Source organism: Rhinatrema bivittatum, chromosome 13 (assembly GCF_901001135.1).
Source record: "Rhinatrema bivittatum chromosome 13, aRhiBiv1.1, whole genome shotgun sequence".
Classification (NCBI taxonomy): domain Eukaryota; kingdom Metazoa; phylum Chordata; class Amphibia; order Gymnophiona; family Rhinatrematidae; genus Rhinatrema; species Rhinatrema bivittatum.
The window spans coordinates 34804311-34829165 of record NC_042627.1 but is presented as its reverse complement, the minus strand read 5'-3'; the positions used below and the strand labels follow the sequence as shown (position 1 = coordinate 34829165).

The 24855-nt window shown below is 43.1% G+C and overlaps 1 protein-coding gene across 1 annotated transcript in view; it reads right to left on the bottom strand.

Moving 5' to 3' along the window:
• The window catches only part of TRPM1 (transient receptor potential cation channel subfamily M member 1), a 146829-nt gene that overhangs the window by 57033 nt on the left and 64941 nt on the right, over positions 1 to 24855 (bottom strand). The window contains 3 exon segments of the mRNA XM_029574497.1: positions 11791 to 11820; positions 14785 to 14925; positions 21882 to 21932. Of these exon segments, the coding sequence (XP_029430357.1) occupies positions 11791 to 11820; positions 14785 to 14925; positions 21882 to 21932 (222 nt within the window).

Genomic DNA, 24855 nt, shown 5'->3' with positions numbered 1-24855 from the left:
TTAAGAAAGGTGGAAAGAAAGCAAAACGATTACCAGCATGGTTAAAAGGGGAGGTGAAAGAAGCTATTTTAGCCAAAAGATCTTCATTCAGAAATTGGAAGAAGGATCCAACAGAAGAAAATAGGATAATACATAAACGCTGGCAAGTTAAATGTAAGACATTGATAAGACAGGCTAAGAGAGAATTTGAAAAGTTGGCCATAGAGGCAAAAACTCACAGTAAAAACTTTTTAAAATATATCTGAAGCAGAAAGCCTGTGAGGGAGTCAGTTGGACCGTTAGATGATCAAGGGGTTAAAGGGGCACTTAGAAAAGAAAAGGCCATCGCGGAAAGATTAAATTATTTCTTTGCTTTAGTGTTTACTGAAGACAATGTTGGGGAGGTATCCGTACTGGAGAAGGTTTTCATGGGTAATGATTCAGATGGACTGAATCAAATCACAGTGAACCTAGAAGATGTGGTAGGCCTGATTGACAAACTGAAGAGTAGTAAATCACCTGGACCGGATGGTATACACCCCAGAGTTCTGAAGGAACTAAAAAATGAAATTTCAGACCTATTAGTAAAAATTTGTAACCTACCATTAAAATCATCCATTGTACCTGAAGACTGGAGAATAGCTAATGTAACCCAATATTTAAAAAGGGCTCCGGGGCGATCCGGGAAACTACAGACTGGTTAGCCTGACTTCAGTGCCAGAAAAAATAGTGGAAAGTGTTCTAAACATCAAAATCAAAGAACATATAGAAAGACATGGATTAATGGAACAAAGTCAGCATGGCTTTACCCAAGGCAAGTCTTGCCTCACAAATCTGCTTCACTTTTTTAAAGGAGTTAATAAATATGTGGATAAAGGTGAACCGGTAGATGTAGTATACTTGGATTTTCAGAAGGCGTTTGACAAAGTTCCTCATGAGAGGCTTCTAGGAAAAGTAAAAAGTCATGGGATAGGTGGCGATGTCCTTTCGTGGATTGCAAACCGGCTAAAAGACAGGAAACAGAGAGTAGGATTAAATGGACAATTTTCTCAGTGGAAGGGAGTGGGCAATGGAGTGCCTCAGGGATTTGTATTGGGACTCTTACTTTTCAATATATTTATAAATGATCTGGAAAGAAATACGAGTGAGATAATCAAATTTGCAGATGATACAAAATTGCTCAGAATAGTTAAATCACAAGCAGATTGTGATAAATTGCAGGAAGACCTTGTGAGACTGGAAAATTGGGCATCGAAATGGCAGATGAGATTTAAAGTGGATAAGTGTAAGGTGATGCATATAGGGAAAAATAACCCATGCTATAGTTACACAATGTTAGGTTCCATATTAGGTGCTACAACCCAAGAAAGAGATCTAGGCGTCATAGTGGATAACACATTGAAATCGTCGGTTCAGTGTGCTGCGGCAGTCAAAAAAGCAAACAGAATGTTGGGAATTATTAGAAAGGGAATGGTGAATAAAACGGAAAATGTCATAATGCCTCTGTATCGCTCCATGGTGAGACCGCACCTTGAATATTGTGTACAATTCTGGTCGCCGCATCTCAAAAAAGATATAATTGCGATGGAGAAGGTACAGAGAAGGGTTACCAAAATGATAAGGGGAATGGAAAAGCTCCCCTATGAGGAAAGACTAAAGAGGTTAGGACTTTTCAGCTTGGAGAAGAGACGGCTGAGGGGGGATATGATAGAGGTGTTTAAAATCATGAGAGGTCTAGAACAGGTAGATGTGAATCAGTTATTTACTCTTTCGGCTAATAGAAAGACTAGGGGGGCACTCCATGAAGTTAGCATGTGGCACATTTAAAACTAATCGGAGAAAGTTCTTTTTTACTCAACGCACAATTAAACTCTGGAATTTGTTGCCAGAGGATGTGGTTAGTGCAGTTAGTATAGCTGGGTTTAAAAAAGGATTGGATAAGTTCTTGGAGGAGAGGTCCATTGCCTGCTTTTAATTAAATTGACTTAGAAAATAGCCACTACTATTACTAGCAATGGTAACATGGAATAGACTTAGCTTTTGGGTATTTGCCAGGTTCTTATGGCCTGGATTGGCCACTGTTGGAAACAGGATGCTGGGCTTGATGGACTCTTGGTCTGACCCAATATGGCATGTTCTTATGTTCTTATGATATCAGCACATGTGATGCTTAATAACAGAAAGTGGCAAGGAGTTTTACTTAAGATATGTACTTATCCCAAAGAAGTCAGGACATCTCTACCCTATTCTATTCTTAACGAACTTAAATACCTCAAAAGAAAAAAGTTCAAAATGAACTCCTTCACTACCATCCTACCTCACTTAGAAGTAGCCTACTGACTGACTACCTTGGATCTCAAAGATGCCTAATGTATAGTCCCATCCATACTGATCACAGAATGTTTGTTCATGGTTGCAGGAGAATATTATCAATGAAAATTCTCCCATTAAGCTTGTCTGCAGCTCCAAGTCTTCACAAAATGACTAGCAGTAGTAGCTTCCTATGTCAGGAAAAACAGTCTTAGTTTTTCTATGATGATTGATTAATATTGAGCAGATCCTTAAAGAAAGTGAAAATAAGCACAGCCTTTATGATCCACACATTCATCTCGCTGGGATTTGTACTAAATTATTTGAAATGCCATTTTACATCAACACATCAGTTGGAATTCATAGGAGCATATTTGGGACCCAGAAAGGGAAAGCTTTCCTTCTTCTTCAAAGGATGAACTAATTAATTCACATACTTCATTTCCTCTCCAACCATTTCATAGTGTCTGCCAGAATATTTATAGAAATGTTGGGACACATGGCAGTCATTGTCCATGTAATACCCTTTGCATATCTGCATATGAGGACAGCTCATGAAGACACCTCAAACTTCGGTGGAATCAGTGCTCATATCCGCTTTCTAACAAGATACCACTCTTCATTACTCTCGTCCTCTCCTTGAGGTGGGTGGACTCAACTGTACAGTCTATTTGCTGGTCAGTTCTTCCATCCTCCTCAGTTTCAGGCAACTTTGATCACAGGATCCTCCATTCAAGCATGGGCAGGACACCTCTACGCAATCTGTTCTCAAGGGACTTGGTCTAAACAAGAACAGAAACTTCATACAAACATATTAGAGTTGAAAATAATTTTCAAGGCCCTCCTAGTTTTCAAACTCTTTATAAAGGGAAAAGTGCTTCAGATCCAAAAAGATAACATAGTAATGATTTTATTTATTTATTTATTTATTGAGTTTTATACCATTGTGATGGCGAAACCGTTCGGTTTCGCCATCACAATGGTTTACAAAGTTTCGATGTTTAACAGAGTGTTAAAAAATTCATACGCTTGTTAACATAGTTATGTTATTCGTTATATACATAGTTTGGTGAACATCCAAAGCCTTCCAAAACACCCTATGAAGGTTATTTTTTGAAGGTTTTTAGATTTTCTTGTGTTCTCAGTTCGGTTGGGAGGGAGTTCCATAGTTTGGGGCTTCCTAGGGATTTGGCTCTCTTCCGAGTTGAGGTAAGTTTGTGACGAGCAGGTGGAATTTTTAATAGACCTTTGTTAGCTGAACGGAGATTTTGGTTTGGTGAGTGAAGTTTTATGGATGCACTTAGCCAATTTGTTTGTTTTTCATATATTATTTTGTGTATTATGGATAGTATTTTATAGTCAATCCTATTGGGAGCCAGTGTAGTGAAATGAGTGTTGAAGTGATATGATCGTATTTTTTTCGTTCCTGTGAGTGTTCTGGCGGCTGTGTTTTGAAGGATTTCGAGCGGTCGGATGGTGGTGAGAGGTAAGTTGAAAAGCAGGGAGTTGCAGTAATCTAGGTTGGAGAAGATGAGTAGTTGGAGGACTGTTCTGAAGTCGTTGGGGGAAAGGAAAGGTTTTAGGTGTTGTAGGGTTAGGAGTTTGTGATATCCGTCTTTGATTTTTGCGGAGATGTGGTTCTTGAAGGATAGTTCCTTGTCAATTATTACTCCTAAATTGTGGGCATGGGTGACAGGAGAGATTCCTGACTTTTGGTTCGTTATGTTGAGCGGTGGAATGTGCGTAGGGTTATTCTTTCTATCCAGCATGATTATTTCTGTCTTATGTTATGCAAACAAGAAAGGAGGTACAAGATTCCTATGTATATGTCAAGAAGCAAGCAAAATGTGGAAATGGGCGATCTGAAGGAACATTCATCTCAATGCCATCCATCTCCCAAGCAAGCACAATCTCCTAGCAGGTTCATTGAATTGTCACCAATCTCCCAAATGGTCTCTTCATTTAGAGATCCTTCAGTCCCTCTTTCAATGATTGGGGACTCCTCTTATAACTCTGTTTACAGCCCCCTTCAATCACAGACTTTCTCTGTAATGCTCCAAAAGGTCTGCCCCAACTGCTATAGCATCAGATGCTTTTGAATTTCCTTGAACAAGAAACGCAATACCTCTTATTGCCAAAACAATTTACAAATTTAGAAGAGACAAAGGGAAAATTTTCTAATAACTTCCTTCTGGCCATATCAAATATGGTTTCCATGGCTTCAAGGATTAGCTGTTGCTCAGTCAATTCATCTCCAAATCTTCATCCAAAACCTTTTAACACAGTTCAACAGGACTCTTCTTCATCCCAACCTTCACACTCTAGCACTCACAGCGTGGATATTGAGTGCAGAGTAATACAAACCATGCTTTTTCCCCTCAGACATAAAAGAAGTACTACTGGTATCAAGAAGAACATCTACCAGATGTTTCTATAACTTTAAATAGAAAGGTTTCACATCTCAAAAGCAAAATCCTTTCAAATATTCAACTTCAACATAACTTCAGCACCTATTCAACCTATCCAAGTCAGGATTGAAATCTGATAGAGTACATTTGAGTGCTATTGCAGCATGATGCTATTTTCAGAAGATCTTCCAGAACCTCTGGTAGCAAATTTCATTAGAGGACATTATCATCTTCATCCTCCCATAAAAGAACCTTCTACGCAATGGGACCTTAATCTAGTGCTTTCCAAACTCATGAATCCGCCATTCAAATCTATGGCATCTAATGATATCAAATTATTAATTTGGAAAGTAGCCTTTTGGATAGCAGAAACCTCAGTTCGTAGAGTAAGTAAACTCTGGAGGGGGGTGTAGACAAGACATACTTGGAGTTGAGAGGATTTCAAAAGACGAATTTCAAATCTAGGTTCAGTTTTGATGGTCTGGGATATAAGTCTGAGGTCTTTCTTGGCTGCTAACAGGAGTCCTCCTCTTTTTTTAGTGCCTTGGTTTGTAGATGGTCATAGAGGTATGTAGGTAATTGATTTATGAGGACTAAGTCAGTTTGTTTGAACTATGTTTCTGTGATGGCACAAATATCAGGTTTGTGGTCAAGCAGGATGTCATTAAGAATAGGGGTCTTTTTGACTAGTGATTGGGAGTTGAATAGTATAAGAGAAAGCTGTGAGGCCGAGTAACTGTGTCAGGGGGGATATCATGATTTTATTTATTTATTTATTTATTTATTTATTTATTTATTTATTAACTTTTATTTACCGACATTCGTGAAGCACATCATGCCGGTTTACAAAGAACTCAATTGGAAGATACAGTATAACGATATAACAAATATGACATTGAAACAATAAGATGTTACTAAACGAGAAGCAACAAACAGAAAAACCAAAAAATACAACAAAATAAACAATATTAATGAAACCAAGGGGTGGAGATTTGAAGGAGGGTAGGTGAGGGAGAGGGGGGGGGGAGGGTAGGAAGCGGGCAGGGCGAGGGGGGTAAGAGGTAGAAAGGTAGGAGGGGGTGGGAAAAGGGGATAAGGAAGGGAAGGGGAGGAAGGCATAGTTTGAGGAAATAAGGGGGGGAGAAAGGGGATAAGGAGGGGGGGGGGGGAGAAAGGCATAAGTTTGAAAGAAATAAGGGGGGAGGAAGGGGATAAAGAAGGGAGGGGGAGAAGGCATAGTTTGAAAAAAAATAAGGGGAGAGAAAGGCAGAAAAGAGGGATATTAAGGATATTAAGGATCTAGGGTGAATGGTTGTATCTGTTATGAAGGGTTTTCTGTGTTTATGTTATAATTAGTGAGGTTTGGGTGGACCCTTGGACACTGTGGCAGCTGACCACGCCCACGGGGGGTTAGTCTCGTGAGGGGCCACAAGTCAGGCTCAGCTTAGGACACACAAACACAGAGATTGATTCTTTTATTAGACAATGTGATGAAGCCACCAGAGATGGCAGTAGTGAGCAGCAGAAGTAGCCTCAGGCACTGGAACAGCGACTCCTCAGGTAGCAGTGCTGTAGTGGAAGCAACTGAGAATAATGAGTACAGTGGAATATGCACAAAGCCTCAGTATGGAGAGCCCAAGGATAGGGAGAACAGGCCCTCGAGGAGCGAGTACCTGATCCCTGAGAGCTGAGAGGCTTGAAGGTAATGTAGTCACACAGCAGTTCCATGTAGGAGATGGCACTAGGGCTGGAACAGAGGCAGGTCATCGAGGAGCGAGTACCTGGTTCCAGGAAATAGCTCTGAGGTGAAGATGGTAGTACTCACTGGTGTTGAAGATAGCGAATCCCTCGGCAGAAGAGAAGGTAGGAGCAGGCAGTGAGTCAGGGAACATGGGCCCTCGAGGAGGTTTCCTGATAGTGACTTGAAAAGCAAGTGAGGCCCCCGAGGAGTGGGTACCCCGTTAGTGTTAAGAGTCCAAAAAAATTGGAGAGGCAGAGTAGCTGGGTACGGAGAGCGAATCCCATCCGAAAGATACCCCCTTGCTAACTCAAAGACTAGCAAACATCATAGGCTTTAAATATCCGGGCAGCGTGACGTCATCACATGGGGACGCCACTGAGGTTCGTGCCAAGTAGGAAATAAGAGTGAGGGCTGCGCGGCACGCGTGCCCTAAGGTACCAGTGGAGCATGGTGGGAGGCATCGCCCAAGCCGGTCTGGGGACACCGTGGCAGCCAGGCGTCCATCCACAGCAAGAGGAGGTGCAAAGAAAGAAAGGTAGACAGAGTGAAGCCGTCGGGAAGGGACGATTGCAAGAGTTTGTGTGTTGGGTTTATGATCTTAGGTATAGGGTGTGCTTCCATGTTTGTTTGGGGGAGGGGTAGTTTGATTGTAGAGTGTATAAGGAAGGGTGGAAAGGTGGTAAGGGGTGTTTGAGATAGAGGAGCCAGTGGTGGTTGGAATGTGGCAGAAGGAAGCAGAGAGGTCTGCTTGGAGGGGTTTGGGGGGCAGATTAGGTGGGGAGAAGGGAAGTAGGGTGCTTCAGGCTGTAGAGCAATGGGGGGGGTGAGTGAAGGGGGAAATTTGAGGAGGAAAAATTAAGGAGGTTACTTACAGATTGTGGTGGTAAGGAGGGTGATGTCTGCAGAGGGAGGATTTGGAGGATAGGATCAGAATCTTGTTATGAATAGTGAGGGTAGGTGTGGTTAGGTGTAGCACAAAGGGGCGCACCAAGGGGCATGCTCCTTTGGTCACGCCTCTTCGGCGCGCGATGCCAGGGGCGAGCACATTGAATTTTAAAGTGAGTTCCTGTCACCGAAGATGATGTTGCCGGGGGGGTGTACCTTGTGACAGAGAGGAGGAGCCGCGATGGAGGGGCTCCGAAGGCCGTCGTCGGGGGCAGCTTGGGCAGGCTCCTTGACCCCGATGGGTTGTATGCAGGTACTAAGTACTGACTATCCCCCCACTGGCAGATTTTCAATGGGAAACTGTGAGGAGTTTCCTTTTGAAAATGTACTTGCAGTCTTGTGGGTACAAAGTACCCACAGTGCTGCATACTACATAGACAGTTTCATTATTGTCTTTATTCCCATTTTCAAAATAATAATAATTACTTTGATACCATGGAATTGTCCAAATAGTACCTATTTCAGAAATGTACAGTGAACGATAGGACTATGACATTCAAAATAGGCAATAGATTACACAATAATTGTGCTGATAATTCTAGAACTAGAGGGAAGCGTTCACCTTTTCTTCTCACATAAGCTGTTCAGACTGAAGGTAGAACTATGCCAGGTCATTGAGGGATAATAAGGAAAGTTCACTATAGGTATCAACATTGGATTTACTGGAGAGAGGTTCTGACAATAGAGCAGGATCCTAAAGGGATAGAAGTCACATTTGGGCGTATTAAGATTTTTTTTTACCCTTCCCTATTTAAATCCTAAGTGTTCATACAGTCTATAAATGTGAGCTGCTATTTAATATCACAACCAAATGCAATAATTAGATGCATCTATGAGTTGTTACTGTAACTGAAATATTATCCTCTGTATTCTAAACTGTAGTGAGTTATGTCTTACAATGAATACAAAATAGGAAATAAGGAAATCTTTTTTTTTTTTCTAACTTTGCTAGTTCATTCACTTAAAGATTTGTTTTATTCTGAAGTGGCAAAAATTCTTGCTATTGATTTTTCTTATAAAAACAATTCATAGTGTTATATCTAATGGGGCGGATTTTAAAAGCCCTGCTCGCGTAAGTCCCGGGGTTTTCTGTCGGGGGCGGGGCCGATCGACGCGGCGTTTCGGGGGCGGGCCCGGGGGGCGTGGTTTCGCCCCGGGGCGGTCCGGGGGCGTGGCCGCGCCCTCCGGGACCGCCCCTGGGTCGTGTCTCGGCGCGCTAGCGGCCCGCTGGCGCGCGGGGATTTACTTCTCCCTCCGGGAGGCGTAAATCCCTGGACAAAGGTAGGGGGGGTTTTAGATAGGGCCGGGGGGGTGGGTTAGATAGAGGAAGGGAGGGGGAGGGGGAGGGGAAGGTGAGGGGAGGGCGAAAGCGAGTTCCCTCCGAGGCCGCTCTGATTTTAGAGCGGCCTTGGAGGGAACGGAGGCAGGCTGCGCGGCTTGGCGCGCGCTGGCTGCACAAAATCGGCAGCCTTGCGCGCGCCGATCCTGGATTTTAGCAGATACGCGCGGCTACGCGCGTATCTACTAAAATCCAGCGTACTTTTGTTTGCGACTGGTGCGCCAACAAAAGTACGCGAACGCGCATTTTTTGTAAATCTACCCCAATATGTGTAATGCTGGTCCAAACTTGTCCATATTTAACCTCTATCTGAAAATTACTTAATTTCTCCCATAAAGAACAATGGCTTATATTTGTCATGCAGTAGCATAGAAACAGAGGGTTTGTGCTTTTAAGCCTTGATGATGTTATCAGGGTGAGACTTACTTTTGTGTTTTTCTCACCTTGTAGTTGAGCTATTTGATGTTGCTTTGCTCCCTGGTGTAGAAACCAGCAAAGGTAACCTTTTTCTCATGGCACCAGTAAATCAATTACTCTACTCCTAGACTTAAGGCCTAGCTTATTTTGGGAAAAGCCCCTGGGAAGAATCATGGGGGCAACTGAAGGAATAGCCTACCTCATAGAAGTCTCATCATTTATCTCAACTGAAAGAACAGAGTATAGTGCTGTTACTGATGTACTATACTAGATTTTGCCAGGAATGAATTCTGGATAATAAGGAATATAGTTGCTGAACTTTTACTGTGAAAGCTTGTGAACTGTAGATTGTTGAGGACACCCTGGGGTAGATATTTGAAGCCTAGCTGGCTAAGTAACTTACAGGCCGATACAGTAAAGTGCGGCCGCAGTTACCCTGCTTCTAACCCACTTTCTACTCACAATTTGGCCGCGTTAGTCCAACCCGTGATTCACTATCCCTTTTAACCCACCCTTACCGCTTCTTTAAATCAACGGGAAACCCTTTCCGCCCGCGGCATGTATATGAGATGTAAACGATCGGATTAGCTATTCCCTCCCATACAGTAACATGCGCCCCGATTATCGCTTTTTTAACCTGCAGTTTTGCCGCGTGTTTAACCTGCTAACTTACCGCCTACCCTTACCCCTGCGTTAGTGTGGAGCGTCAGGTCAGAGAGACGAAATTTCATGGGCAAACGACCCCCTCACCCCCCGGGACAAGAACCAGAATCGGGCAAACTTTCCCCCAGCCCCCGCTCACCTGCCCTGGTTGCGTCCATGGTGCCGGTCTCCCGTTCGGGCACGCTGACAGCTCCGGAGCAGGAAGGAAGGACCTGTTGTTTCCAAGCATAAACCTAAACCTTTCCTGCCCAAACTAAAATCCAACGCGCCGGGAAAGCCACTCTTCAGATCGCGACTAATCCCATCCCCCAGCCCCCGCTCACCTGCCCTGGCTGCGTCCATGGGTGCTGGTCTCCGGGGCAGCTCCAGTCCTCTCTCCCATCCTCCCGGGGGCAGCCGGCAGCGAGAGCAGCCCGGGGCAGATCGCGAAGCGGCTTCCAGCAGCCCCCGCCAGTGAGGGTGCATGAACGCACGCCGTGACCTGAGCGCCCGGCTGGACGTCAGAGGTCACGGCATGCGCCCATTCACCATCGCCAGCGAGGACTGCTGGAAGCCGCCTCGTGATACGCCTCGGGCTGCTCTCGCTCTCGCCACCGGCTGCCCCCGGGAGGATGGGAGAGAGGACTGGGGCTGCCCCGGAGACCGGCACCCATGGACGCGGCCAGGGCAGGTGAGCAGGGGCTGGGGGATGGGATTAGTCGTGATCTGAAGAGTGGCTTTCCCGGTGCGTTGGATTTTAGGTTTTTAGGTTTTCTTTTGCTTAAAGTTGGGATCCACTTCCTGGTACCTGTCATTTCAAATGTCATTTGAAATGACAGGTACCATTTTACAGCGCCTGTATAGGCGCTGTAAAATGGATTGCGCTTCATAAATACAGTATCGAGCGGTTTGTGATCCCAGACTGTGCGTGCGGCAAACGCGGGTGCGCCCGGCACTAACGCTCCTCTTTCTACCGCACCTTACTGTATCGGCCTGTTAGCCAGATATAGCTTATGCGGCTAAGTAACATGGATATTCAGTGGCACAGCTATACTGCTGAATATCTGCAAACAAAGTGCTACTTAGCTGAATAAATGTTATCTGGCTAAGTCTAGACCTGTTATTGAGCATATCTAGCATAGCCGTTAACTTATCCGGCTAAGCTTCTATATCGCTACTTAACTGGATAAGCTATCCGGCAAAGTAGCACCACCCTGATCTGCCCACTGCCCACACACTAGTCAGCTAGCCAGATAGCTGGATTCGTGACTTATCCAGCTTTCTAATGGCCACTGAATGTAATCAGATATTCAGTGGCCACTAGATAGCCTGATAAATCCTACTTATCTGGTTATCTTGCGTTTGAATATTGGGCTCCTTAAGTTTTTTGTTAGATAAATTTGTCATTATTGGAACTATCAAATTTCAGGTGTGGACTAACTTATTCCGGGGTTTGGGTCTGCCTGAGGTAGAAGTTGCCAGAAGAAGCCATTTATTTAGGGAGCATCTGTTCAACCACCAAGGGGAAAAGCTTTCCCCTGTTTAGTAAATAAATTCACCCGGCAATACTTGAACCCCGTCCACTACACCATCTGTTTGACCACATTTCAAGATCCAAGTACCCAGTGAAAGTTCTGGACACCCAGCCACTAGTTATATTTTATGTACCCTAAGTTGGGTTTATATATGCATAGACGTAGCAGATTTGGTCCTATCATGCTGTTAAGAAATATATACATCTTAAGAAATTGTGCAGGATTGCAAAACATGTTGGGGCCAATATTGAAATGCTACTTAGCTGCTATTCAGCAGCATAGCCTTGCTGCTGAATTTCCCTTCTAAGTTATCCGGATAAGTTATATCCGGATAACTTAGATAACCAAACATCTTTGAATATTGGCTCCATTAAGGTCACTATTTTGTCTTGAATGTGTTTACAGTTATAAAATATAAATTATATACTTTATATTTATTTGGTAACATTTAATTTTAAGAAAAGTCCAACTTACCTCCATTCCTAAAAGTTTAAGAGCTTTTGGCTGCATTTTCAAAGAAAGGGAGATGAAGTTAGAGTTAAAATCTAAAGAAGTAATTAATGATCTTTCTACAAGTTTATATCTAGAGTTTATCAACCTCTGGAATTTATTTAATAATTATTTGATAAACATTTTCTTTGTGATTTGCAAATTGATCATTGATGTCAGCTCACGAAAGACAGTTGTATCTTTACATTGTAATTGCCCCCTGTAGAATGTGAGTTTAAAGGAAGGTAAGTTTTCCTTTTGATAGTCTGGCTATCAGTTTTGGTGCCTGATCTGTATGATACTTTCCAAAAGGGAAGAAGGACCATTATTATTATTATTACATAATTATAATTTGGTAAATTAAAACACATAAAGCAGTCGGCCAGCCCAGTGGCTTAATTGTCAAGTCTGCAGTGACTCAAGTGGCTATGCGGACGTTCTGCAGTTAGATTCCTGAGTTGGGTCTTCCACTCTCTGGGTTGGCTGGGGATGCCATGGAGCCAGCATTCACAGCCCCCAGGACTGGGGAGTGAGTCATGGTACTTGCTTAAGTGTGACATCTGGATTCAGGGCCCATGGTTGCAAGGCTCTGGAAGGAGCCCTGATGCATGATCTCCAACCTTAGGGCCATCACTGCAATAGAGTCAAGGTGGAAGAGGTGGCTATAAAATAAGGGAAAAATCCTCAGATAGTTGCAAATGAAGGCTTATGATGCCAGATCTCAGCCCTGGTTCCAATTGAGCTGGAACTGCTGGGAAGATAAGGGAGTTTATGTACAAACCAGCATTAAGCCTAATGCACATGTTAAAATGTGTTTAACACAATGTTTTCCAACCAGTTTGCCAAGGCATGCTGATATGTCAGCAGATCTCATCAGGTATGCCACAGAAAAAAGTCACTACTGCCTAATGCTCAGATCCAGACCAACATCTAGGCTCTGCTCTGATCATTGCCCAGCAAAAAGAGACAGCAGCAATGACTCATAAATGTGCAGGAGCTCTTTCTGAGAACATGTATAGTCATGCATGCCTCTCCTTCGTAGTTACAGCTGAGTCCTGAAGTGTGGGAATTAATGGACCGCATGCAGGCACAGATAACCAGGCCCTGCTTTGTGCAACACACACACACAGGCTGATGCAATACTGTGCGTTAAGCGCAGAGCACGGCTCAATGCACATTCATAACCCCCGATGCAAAATGGGCGTTAGCATAACCAAAACGCACATCCAATTGTGCGCGTAGGTAATAGTGCTCATCATATGTAAATGCATGTTGATGAGGCTATTATCTATTCCCCGAATGCAAAAAAAAAATGTGCGCCTGATGCGCATATTTTTACTCGCCAAAATTAACATCTGCCATGAGCCCAAAAAGTGTACAGAAAAGCAAAAAATACTGCTTTTCTGTTCTTCCTCTGACTTAATATTGTGGCAATATTAAGTGAGAGGAACTAAAAAATTAGAAATGTCCCTAAAAAAAAAAAATTTTTTTTAAAAAGGGTGCCAGCAGTCAGATTAGGAAAAGGGACGCTCAATTGAGCGTCCTTTTTCCTAACCGGCTGACAGCCACCTCTGCCAGGTGCCAGCTGCCGAGGAGGCGCTAGGGGCATTCAGTTTCCCCTAGCGCCTCCTTACCGTGGGAGAGGTGGATAGACATACATTAAGGAAGCGGGCACTCATGAGCGCCCGTTTAACGCACGCTGATATTGCATCGGCCTGACACTGCATACAGCACCTCCTCCTCTTCCCCTTCCTGAATCTCCTTTGAGTCCTTCCAGTCTCTGTCTTATTCCCAAGCAGGTGAGACAGGAAGAGCATGCACTGAGTAATGCATTTGTAACAAACTTTGGGGCAGATTTTAAAAGCTCTGTGCGTGTAAATCCAGATGGATTTACGCGTGTAGGGGGGATACGCGCTCTGGGCCTATTTTCAAAAGGCCAGGCGACGCGCGTATGTCCCGTGGCTTTTCTGAATGGGCGGGCGGGGGGCAGGACAGGGGCGGGGCAGAAGGTCCAGGGGCATGTTGTGGCGGTCCGGGGGCGGTCCGGGAGGCATGGCCAAGGACTCCGGCACAACTGCTGTACTGGGGGATCGCGCGCCAGCACTTGGCCAGTGCGCGCAAGTTACACCTGCTTCTGGCAGGCGTAACTTCTAAAACAAAGGTATGGGGGGGGGGGAGGGTTTCAGGCTGGGGGACGGGACAGGGAGGGGAAGGGAGGTGAAGGTGGGGGGAGGAAGGAAAGTTCCCTCCGAGGCTGCTCCGAATTCAGAGCGGCCTCGGAGGGAACAGGGAAAGCCAGCTGGTCTCCCCGAGGGCTCGGCGTGCGCAAGGTACACTCATGTGCACCCCCTTGCGCGCGCCGAACCCTGATTTTATAACATGCGCGCGGCTGCGCGCACATAAAATCTGGCGTACATTTGTGCGCGCCGGGTAGCGTGCACAAATGTACCCCACGCGCATATGTTTTAAAATCTGCCCCTTTATGGAGATGTTGCACAAGTAGAAATGTTATTTAAGGTCACAGATGGGCAACCAATGGGCAACTTTCAGCTCGCTTAGAATTAGCCTCTGTAGGGCTAGTGCACAGTTTTGCTTTTTCGTATATTCTCTTATTAGCCAGGACCATTTTGATGTATGTGCTTATTAGTGCAAGATGCCTAGTTTGTTTTCATTGATCACATAACTTTAAAGGATGTCTCCTGCAGCAGCAGTCACTTTCTGCCAGGCAATGGAGCAATTTACCTGTATAATAGATGAGCAAGCCCTGAAGTCTCAGATTTACGGCTCAGAACTCATAGATTAACTATTTTATCATTAAATAATGAGTAAGATTAGGATTGAAAGAACTCCTAAAATACTGCATCAAAATCAGTGTCCGAAACATGCCGCATTGTTTATTAAAAAAAAGAAGGATCTTATAAAGTGAATAAATATGTTTCATAGCACACGCACAGAACAAAATACTTAGCGTTTACTTACCCTCTTTGGTCCAAAAAAATTATTGTAAAGGGTCCGAAAAGTCTTTCGAGTATAGTAACAGCGGTAGGCACCACCCATGAGGTATTCAAGTACAAGACCAATGTCGATTAAACTGACGTGATAATCTGGTGGAAGATTTCCCTACGCAATATGAATAATGTGTTTTATAGAAGAAGATGCAGTTGCTAAGCACATACTGATTTTTATTTCCTTTATATATGCCACTAATGGTAATGCACATTTTTTATAAAAATTTGCTAAGATTACAAGGGGTTATGAGCACACTAGACAGATTTGCAGTAATAAAAAGTGTTAGGCATTCTCTTGGATTGGTATTTTTATTAACATTTTTAACAAAATATATATACTCAGCCTTGCAGAATGAGCCCCTAATGTACAATTTTTGTGATAGCTTATAATTATATGTTTTTCTTTAATTGGTTTCCATTTCCATGCAATCAAGTGCATGGGCTGCTACCTCCTGTGCAGCCCATTTATTCCTTTTTGGGAGGACTGGTGCCTGGTAGTTCTATCATTATTGAAAATTTTAACAGGATTTTATGGTTACACATGTGTAAGTAATTAGAATTATATTTTTTGTAAATGTGTGGTTTGACAATAGATTTTGTTGTTAGTTTCTTAAAGCTATTATTTTTGTTTTTCAAATATTTTTCTCTCTGAAGAACCAAAATCAGTCTCAGTAGTCCTGCACAAATTTTGCACTGACCTAATGAAGGTATCATAGCCCTTGAAAGCTAGACAAAAATATATTGAGGGCCAGATGTACTAAGCATTTGCTCTAGACACAAAATTGGAGAAAAGCCTTTGTACATCTGGCCCTACATTAGTCGAATGAAAACATATGACCTACAAACTGACTTTTGTTGTTTACATGAAATAGCACTCAAAATTTATATAGTACATATTTTTCATGCAACAGTGTTAATTGTGTGAGTAGGAACTTTACCATTTGTGTGTACTTCATTTTAAGCAAAATTCATAGCCCAGTTTCTAAAGACTGATTTAGGTTAATCTGCAGTTCAGACACTGTAAATAATTAGACTGTGAAACCTCTGTTGTCATGTTGGAAAGGGCTGAACAAGAACAAAATGCCTGATAAATTCCCCAAGGCTTTGATCCGAATGAAGCCTATTATGTCAGGTTCACTGTACACTTTTCATGCAGAATAAGAGAGCTACATCTAAAGAATAATAGGCTATAGCTTTCACACAAGTCTATTATCTAGACCAGTGGTTCTCAACCTTTTTTTGGCCAGGACACACCTGACAGATGGTTCTCACATGTGTGACACACTGGACATGTGACCATCACGGGGCTAAATGTCAACATGCACTCTGCATCTACAGGAATCCCGTCAACCCCCAGCAATGTGTGCAGAGCAGATCTAGGGCATTACCCTGTACAACTCACCATACAAAAAAGATATTCTAGTTCTGATGACATCTCAGTAAAAGCGAAACAAATTCCCTTTACTACCAGGCACAATAGCCTTCCTTATCAAAAGACAGTAATTTACCACTAATGCATATCCTATTGAGAAAACACAACAAATAAGATTGATACAAATGCCTACATGCTAGTAAAATACCTCACCTCGATCATACACCCAGAACTGACCTTCACCAAGTACAGAAAAACCACAAATTATAAATATGGAGACAGAAACTGGAATGGAAAACCAAAAAAGCCACTCTGCATGTAGTGCGAACCTGGAGAAATGGAAAGAGAAATACAGCACCTAACAGACTCTCAGGATTTGCAATAATGCACATAAACTAACCCGCACAAAGTTACACCTGTATTATGGAACACACTCAGATAGTAACAACCCTATCTAAGAAATACAACTATTAAACCAGGCCCTAAACACTAATACATTTCCTATTGGGAAAACAGAATAAGCCAAGCTGCTATAGAGCCCCACTCAGAAATAATTGTATAGCTATACTAAAAATGTTACAAAACAGCTGCTGAACAGAATAATATCCAACAATTAAAAACTCATAAAAATTATTAAAACATGTCCAAATATCAATAAAATATTTCAAAACAGCAGACATCACATAATACCCAATAATTAAAATGGCAGTCAATCAAGAAAAATAAACGTAAAAAGCCACCATTACTTACCTTCTCCAGCAACCCTCCTACTCCTACTCCTTTCCCTTCTAGGCCAATAGCACTCACCCGAAGCAGCAAGGGCTGCTGAAGTTCTGTCCTCAAGTCCTCTTTCTTAGCACCCACAACCAGTCACCCCCCCCCCCCCCCCCCCCCCCCCTGGTTAGACCCCACGACCAGTCTCGGTCTCTCTCTCACACCAGTCATCTTCCTGACCAGTCTCTCTCTCTCACACAGAAACACATCACCTCTCTGACCAGTCTCTCAATCACACTTATGCTCTCTTATATACAAGCTCTCAATCACACACAAATGCTCTCGCTCCCATGCACACCAACTCTCACCCAGGCACCGATTCACACTGACAAGCTGTCACCCAGGCTTCCATTCACACCCACATACACATGCTCTCACCCAGGCTTCCATTCACACCTACACACACAAGCTCTCACCCACCCATTCACACCAGCTCTCACCCTGGCACCCATTCACACCCACAGACACAAGCTCTCACCCAGGCACCCATTCACACCCACAGACACAAGCTCTCATCCATGCATCCATTCACACCCACAAACACAAGCTCACACCCACACAATTCATCTCTCACCCAGGCACTCATTCACACCCTCACTCACCATCTCTCACCCAGGCACCTATTCACACACAAGCTCTCTCCCAGGCACCAATTCACACCCACACATACAAGCTCTCACCCAGGCACCCACACACAAAAGCTCTCACCCATGCATCCATTCACACCCACACACACAAACTCTCACCAAAAACTTCTTCTTCCTTCACTGTAGGGATGGGCTCCAGTTCCACTGCGGCTTTACTCTGGCGGGCCTTCTTTTTTTACTGCCACAGGGATGGGCTCCCATGGTGGCTTCAGTTGGGGTCGGGTTTCCTCTTTGCCGCCACGGAGATGGGCTCCCGTGGTGGCCTTCCTTCGTCTGGGTCGGGTTTCCTCTTCGCCGCCATTGGGATGGACTCCTGTGGCAGCCTTGCTTTGTTGGGGTTCAACACTGCCATTCCTCCCACCCCATCCCCGGGCTATGTCATGCCTGCCTCACCGGCCAATCAAAGGCTTTCTCCCTTCTTCCTACTCCCACTGGCAGGTAGAAGGGAGGAGGCTTCCAAATTGGCCTGTGCAGGGGTAGCAGAATGAAGGAGGCTTCCCATTGGGCAGTGGGGGTAGGAAGAAAGGAGGCTTCCAATTGGCCCGCAGGAGCTGGAAAAAGGGAGAAGGAAAGTACAACAGGGCTGTGGGACACCGGGGCTGTGGGACACCGGGAGATGTAACACGCCTGCCAGTATTTGGCGACACACTGGTTGAGAAGCGCTGATCTAGACAAAGGAAATCACAGCCATGTTAACCTAACCGAATCCCCTAGCCAGCCGTTGCATGATTGCACAGTGATGAATAGGAAAAGAAAGAGTTAACAGCAATGAAAATGGAGACACAGAAGACAATCATTAGAAGCACTATGGAGCAAGATAAATTAGAAACACAAATAGGATTTCAATTGATCCATGAACATAAAAAATGTGACAAAATGCTAGGTTGCAAAATTGCACTGAACATGGAAAGTTTCTAAAGTAGCAATAAGATTTAGACCAGTTGCTAAAATTTCAGCATTCCTAGGTTTTCTTGATTTGTTTTATTACAGAATGTGAGATTGAAAAAATGGTCAAACATTTAAATGTAAGTATTTATTTTTATTTTTTTTTGGAACAGCAGAGAAAAGGAGCAAAAGAAGCACCAACCCATATAGTAGTAATAACAAAAATGGAGGAAGGTGAAATCAGGAAGTCAAGGAGAAGTTACAAAATTAATTTTATTCACCATACAGCGTCTTCATAGTATAAAAGCAGCTGGCTCATGATAGATGACAGTTGCCAAAGAAACAAAATCTAAGTAAAATATTATCTGGATAAGTAGCAGACATCTGCTAAGTCCGCATAATGTAACTCGCATCTTTTCCTTTGCACTTGTTAGCTTATATGCGTGAAAAGATCAAATATTATAACATACACTCATGAAGGAACATACCAGTTTTACTAATTAGCCCACTAGTTTGCCCAGTTTATCTCTAGGTTATCAAAACCCTCCTGATTTTTCAGCCTGCACTCCCCCCAGTTTACCCAGACTCCTCACTCAATCAGTATCTGCCTATAAAAATTATTTTGTGACTTACACCTGATAATTAGCAGATGGAAATATGCGCATTCATAGTGTTTAAAAACAGCACCTTATACATGCAAATATTGGCCCCACCTTGGAATGCCCATCGCCTGCCCTTTTTTGATACGAGCAAGTTTATTCGTGAATGCACGTGAATATTTATCTTGTGCACACACATTCCCTCTCACTCACACACACACACATCCTAGGTGACCACCTAGTTCACTTATTTGGACGTGCCAGCCCTAAATACATACATTTAACCTTAGGCTCATTTAAGCATCAGACCTTAGAGACTGCTTTCCTACATAATGTACACACAACATCTTTCTCTGGTTTTGATTAGAGAATAATTTGTTTTTCTAAAATGTAATATTTAACATCATAAGTCTTATAAATGCATTAACATATGAAAGGATCTTGTTCTTCTCAGATGCTGGAAATATGTAACCTTCACCATGTGCCTCCTATTATTCTCTAAGTCAAAATCCTATTAAATGTTTCCTTCTTGCAGTCCTTTATGTGGGTCTGAGTGACATGTCCCACAGCACACCCAAGGTATTTAGTAAGTCCAGTTGAGTATTCTGTAGAAATAAGTTATTTAACTGATATTCCTCAGGCACTATCATGAAATATCTGCATGTACTGATAGATTTCTTGAGATAAAGACAAGGCATCTAACAATATGGAAAGAAAAGATATATAATCTAATAATCATGGTGGTAGTTTTTTTTAACAGCCTGCATAAATTAGATGGGGAATACACACGAGTAACACCAATTTTCAAAGCTAACTTAGGGGCATAGGTCTGCTTTGAAAATGATCCCACCAAAATGACTCACAAACTCGCAAATTCTGTGCACAGAAATTTTTTGTGAAATTTTATGTGCTATGAAGTAAAATTTAAGACCTGTGTGCATGTGTGCGCGTTTGCCAGTGCGCGCTTGCCAGTGCGCACATATTGACAACCCAATTTCATAACATACATGCATGTATGCGCACATGTTGAAAAATCGGCTATCTGCATGTACATGTGGGCATGATTTTATATTCATTCAACACAGAGAGGTATTCAGTTCCCGAGTATTAATAATCTTTCACAAATGCAGGGAACATCACATAACTATATATTATGTTCTACACAACAATTTTTTAGACCACTATCTCTTATAGTACTTCATAAACAAATCTCATATGAGCATTATATATTTTATACTTTATTAATTAAATTCCAATATTATAAAAATAGAGGGCCAGATTTTAAAACTTATGCACGGGCATAGATTTGTGCGCGCAGCCCAGCATGCACAAATCTATGCCTGATTTTATAACATGCGTGCGCAGCCATGCGCATGTTATAAAATCTGGGGTCGGCGAGCGCAAAGGGGTGCACACTTGTGCGCCTTGCGTGCGCCGAGCCATAGGGGAGCCCCGATTGCTTTCCCCGTTCCCTCCGAGGCCACTCCGAAATCGGAGCGGCCTTGGAGGGAACTTTTTTTTCGGTCCCAGCCCTACCTAAATCCACCCCTACCTTATTTTATTTCTTACACCTGCCCGAGGCAGGCGTATCTTGCGCGCACCGGCCAGCTGCCGGCGCGTGAACCTCCGGTATGGCCGCAACGAAGGAAGCCTCAGGACCGCCCCTGGACCACCCCCGGACCCGCCCCCGGAGCACCACCACGCCCTGGACCCGCCCCTTCCCGCCCCTTTTTCGAAGCCCCGGGACATATGCGCGTCCCGGGGCTTGCGTGTGCCACTGAGCCTATGCAAAATAGGCTCGGCACGCGCAGAGGCAGATTTTCTCAGGTTATGCGCCTATGCTACATGCGTAGCCTTTGAAAATCTGCCCCAGAATTTTTTACATATATTGTTTACAACATGTCATATTTTCACAAACATTTTTTTCAACATTTTTCACAAAATGGACATGCCAGCATTACCCAAATACATTTTAATAAAACATACCCCACTCATCCATCACATTCACTCACTCCACCAATTAAAATTCCCATAGCCCACATTACTTATTACAGGAGAATCAGTTCTATTATCTATCCCTATACCTTTTAACTTGTCTAAATACTATTCAAGTCTTCATTATTCAGATGAATTAATTCCACTTTTATCTTCTCAGTATTAAATGCTTTTATCACACCTTCAAACCTGCTAGAACCCTTTAACATCACTATAAGAGATAGTGGTCTAAAAAATTGTTGTGTAGAACATAATATACAGAAACATGATTTTATATTGACACGTGCATATGCGTGCGAATGCTGTCTCAAACGCGGAAATGGGAATTTTAGTAGGTACACGCGGTGACGCAATAGGCTTTTTTTTCCAGTTCTCTCCAGTTCGTCCCAGTATAGGAGAGGACTTCCTAAACCCCCCAGCCAACTTACCTCCCTTTTACCCTATTAGCCCCAAGCCTTAAAGCCCCACTGACTAACCTCAAATTTTTTGTTACACGGCTTACACGCCATCCATAGCAGAAGTAAAGTTACATGGTAGGGAATCCCGGCACACACTAGTGCACGTAACTACTTACGTGCTTACTTCATGGTGTAGTCCCGGCCCACCCATGCCCTGCCCAGAACAAGCCAATGCCCCACCCCCTTACTGAAAACATTTTACATGCGTGTACTGGGAGATACGAGCATGGGAATGGGCCTTTTTAAATCCGCGCAGCGCACGTGGGTCTGAGTCATGTATGTACCTTTGAAAATTGACCAGATACTTTTGAATATGATAAAGGATGTCAGTAGCCTACCTTTTTCACATCTCTGACCAGATAATGTAGAGTATTAGGCGGTCCCAGTCTCTGCAAAAAATAAACAAAAAAAACTATTCAGACTGACTCTGATGTTTTTATAATATACATTTTCTTAACAAAATGTACGTTTTTAATAGCATATCAGTGTTTCAGAGGTTGTAAGTCAGTCTATTAAGGAAAAGCTTTAACAAAGTATAAACCAGAAGTACTGTAGGAAATAGAACCGTAAAATTATTCAATGCATAAATGCTAAATATTAAAGCAATGAAAAATATGAAAAAATATTCCTGTAACTACACCAGAAGCATCACAGTTGAATGCATCAATGCAGGTTCTACAGTCCTTTACTTAAAGAAGTTAAGTGGCAAACAGGATAAATTTTAAAAGGGCCACGCGGGCATCCATGTGTAGGAGCGATCCTAGCCCCGACAGGGCACAGCTGATTTTCATTTCCTGCCTGTACCGGAAGGGCTACAAGAACAAGCTCATTGCAGCGATTACCTGGGGAGTCAGAGGAGAACCTTTCTTCCAGCACAGCCTTACCGGGGTAGGAGCGATCCTAGCCCCGACGGGGCACAGCTGATTTTCATTTCCTGCCTGTACCGGAAGGGCTACAAGAACAAGCCTCACTGCGGCCGGATTCGTTTGGATTTGTTTGGACTTGGTGGATATTATTATCTTTCAAGCCTGAGTGTTTGCTGTTTGGTGAAAAGAAAAGAGACTCCAAGAGGACCTTTTGAAATTTTCTTCAGGTAGACTTGGTATTTAGTTTTCTCCTCTCTTACCCCCATTAGAGAAGATTTTTGAAATAGAATGCATTACAGCTGCTAGGTGCCTTCTCAGTATGTAATCTCATTATACTACATTAATTTAAAATAAATAATGTCTCATACTAAGAGGAAGGCTAAATTAAGACCTTCCTCTGGTAATATACCTATTGAGATGAGTCAGAGGAGTGTAACAGAGTGGCTGGAACCCCCTCAAATAACCCCTGTAGAGGAAACCGTTGTGGAAATGTCAGTAGAGCGGACTGCACCCCACCTGGTTGAGGAGATCTCTTTAAGTCCAGGGGTGCCGGCAACACCTCCACCACCTGGGATTGCTGGGGAATCCCCAGAAAAAGAACCGGGTGATTCCCAGGAGGCTTCAGGAGTACTGGACCAGAGTTTTAAACAAGGTTTTACATCTAATCAAATTAATAAGGAATCCCTCCTTGAAGTATCTGGATCAGAAGATTCTGTTAGCCCAATTATGATCCCCAAAGATGAAAGTACACCTAAGATAGAAAAGCTGGGTATGATAAAGCATAAAGATACAATTAAAGTTGTTAAACCTAAAGTATTAACTTCTATAATTGGGTTGTTTTTTTTATTTAATATTTATTGAGTTATAACATTAACAGAAGAAAATGATATAAAACAAGAATACAAGTAATATATCAAGAATTAATTCTTTACATAATTTTTCAATAGTTACAGTCCATGTCTAGGAGATGTAAAGAAATATTGCTTACAGTGTGTCTTTCTTTCTTTTACAACCTTTTCCCTTACAGCCAATTAAGATTAAGATTTATCCCTGAGAAAACGTTCCAAGTGTGCTGGGTCCAGAAAAACAAATTTATTATTTTGAAACATTATTTGACATTTACAGGGAAATTTTAAGAAGAAACTGGCCCCTATATCCAGGGCCTGTTTCTTCAAAGACAAAAATTGTTTCCTTCGAGCTTGTGTAGCTCGGGAAACATCTGGAAAAACTTGTATCTTTTATCCACAAAAACTATAATCCTTATTTTGAAAATATTTTATAAAGAACAAGTCTTTCTCTCTTTTTAAGGAAAAAGTAATTAATAAAGTTGCTCTAGACTCAATTCTGTCCAAGGAGTCTTCCAAAAAAGTGGAGACTTTGCAAAATATCCACTCCCCCTTCTTGTACTTGGATCGTTTTACTCCTAGGAGACTTTGCAAAATATCCACTCCCCCTTCTTGTACTTGGATCGTTTTACTCCTAGGTAAATAATACATTTTAGAAATTATAGGGATTTTCTCCATTTCAAAATTCAATATTTCAACTGCATATTTTTTATATAATTCCTCGGCTGACATTAACCTCGAGAGAGGAAAATTCAATAACCTAAGATTAAAGGATCTTAATTCATTCTCCATTAACTTAATTCTATTATGCAGTATCAACTTATCTTTAATGGATGATATATTGATGGCCTGAAGATTATTTACTAAAGGGCTCAAATTTGCTACTGCTTGTTCTAATCTATCAGTCCTATTATCTAATTCCTCTAGTTTTGCTCTTGTTTCTACAGAGAAGGCATGTATATTAGATATGGATCTAGACATTTTCTTGTCTATTTTTACAGACAGTTTCCAAACATCTAATAATGTTACATTTCCAGGCTCTTCATTATACTCCTCTTCTCCATTTCCAACATCAGGAATTAATGATGGTAACTGGACATTAAGGGGTAGATTTTTAAAAACTGCGCGATCGCGTACTTTTGTTTGCGCAGCAGGTGCAAACAAAAGTACGCTGGATTTTATAAGATACGCGCATAGCCGCGCATATCCTCTAAAATCCTGGATCGGCGCGCGCAAGGCTGCCGATTTTGGGCAGCCGGCGTGCGCTGAGCCACGCAGCCTGCCTCCGTTCCCTCCGAGGCCGCTCCGAAATCGGAGCGGCCTCGGAGGGAACTCTCTTTCGCCCTCCCCTCACCTTCCCCTCCCTTCCTCTACCTAACCCACCCCCTGGCCCTATCTAAACCTCCCTACCTTTATCCATGGATTTACGCCTCCCGGAGGGAGACGTAAATCCACGCGCGCCAGCGGGCTGCTGGCGCGCCGAGACCCGACCCGGGGGCGGTTCCGGAGGGCGCAGTCACGCCCCCGGAACGCCCCGGCCTGAAACCACGCCCCCTGCCCCACCCCCAAAACGCCGCGTCCCGCCCCCAAAATGCCGCGTC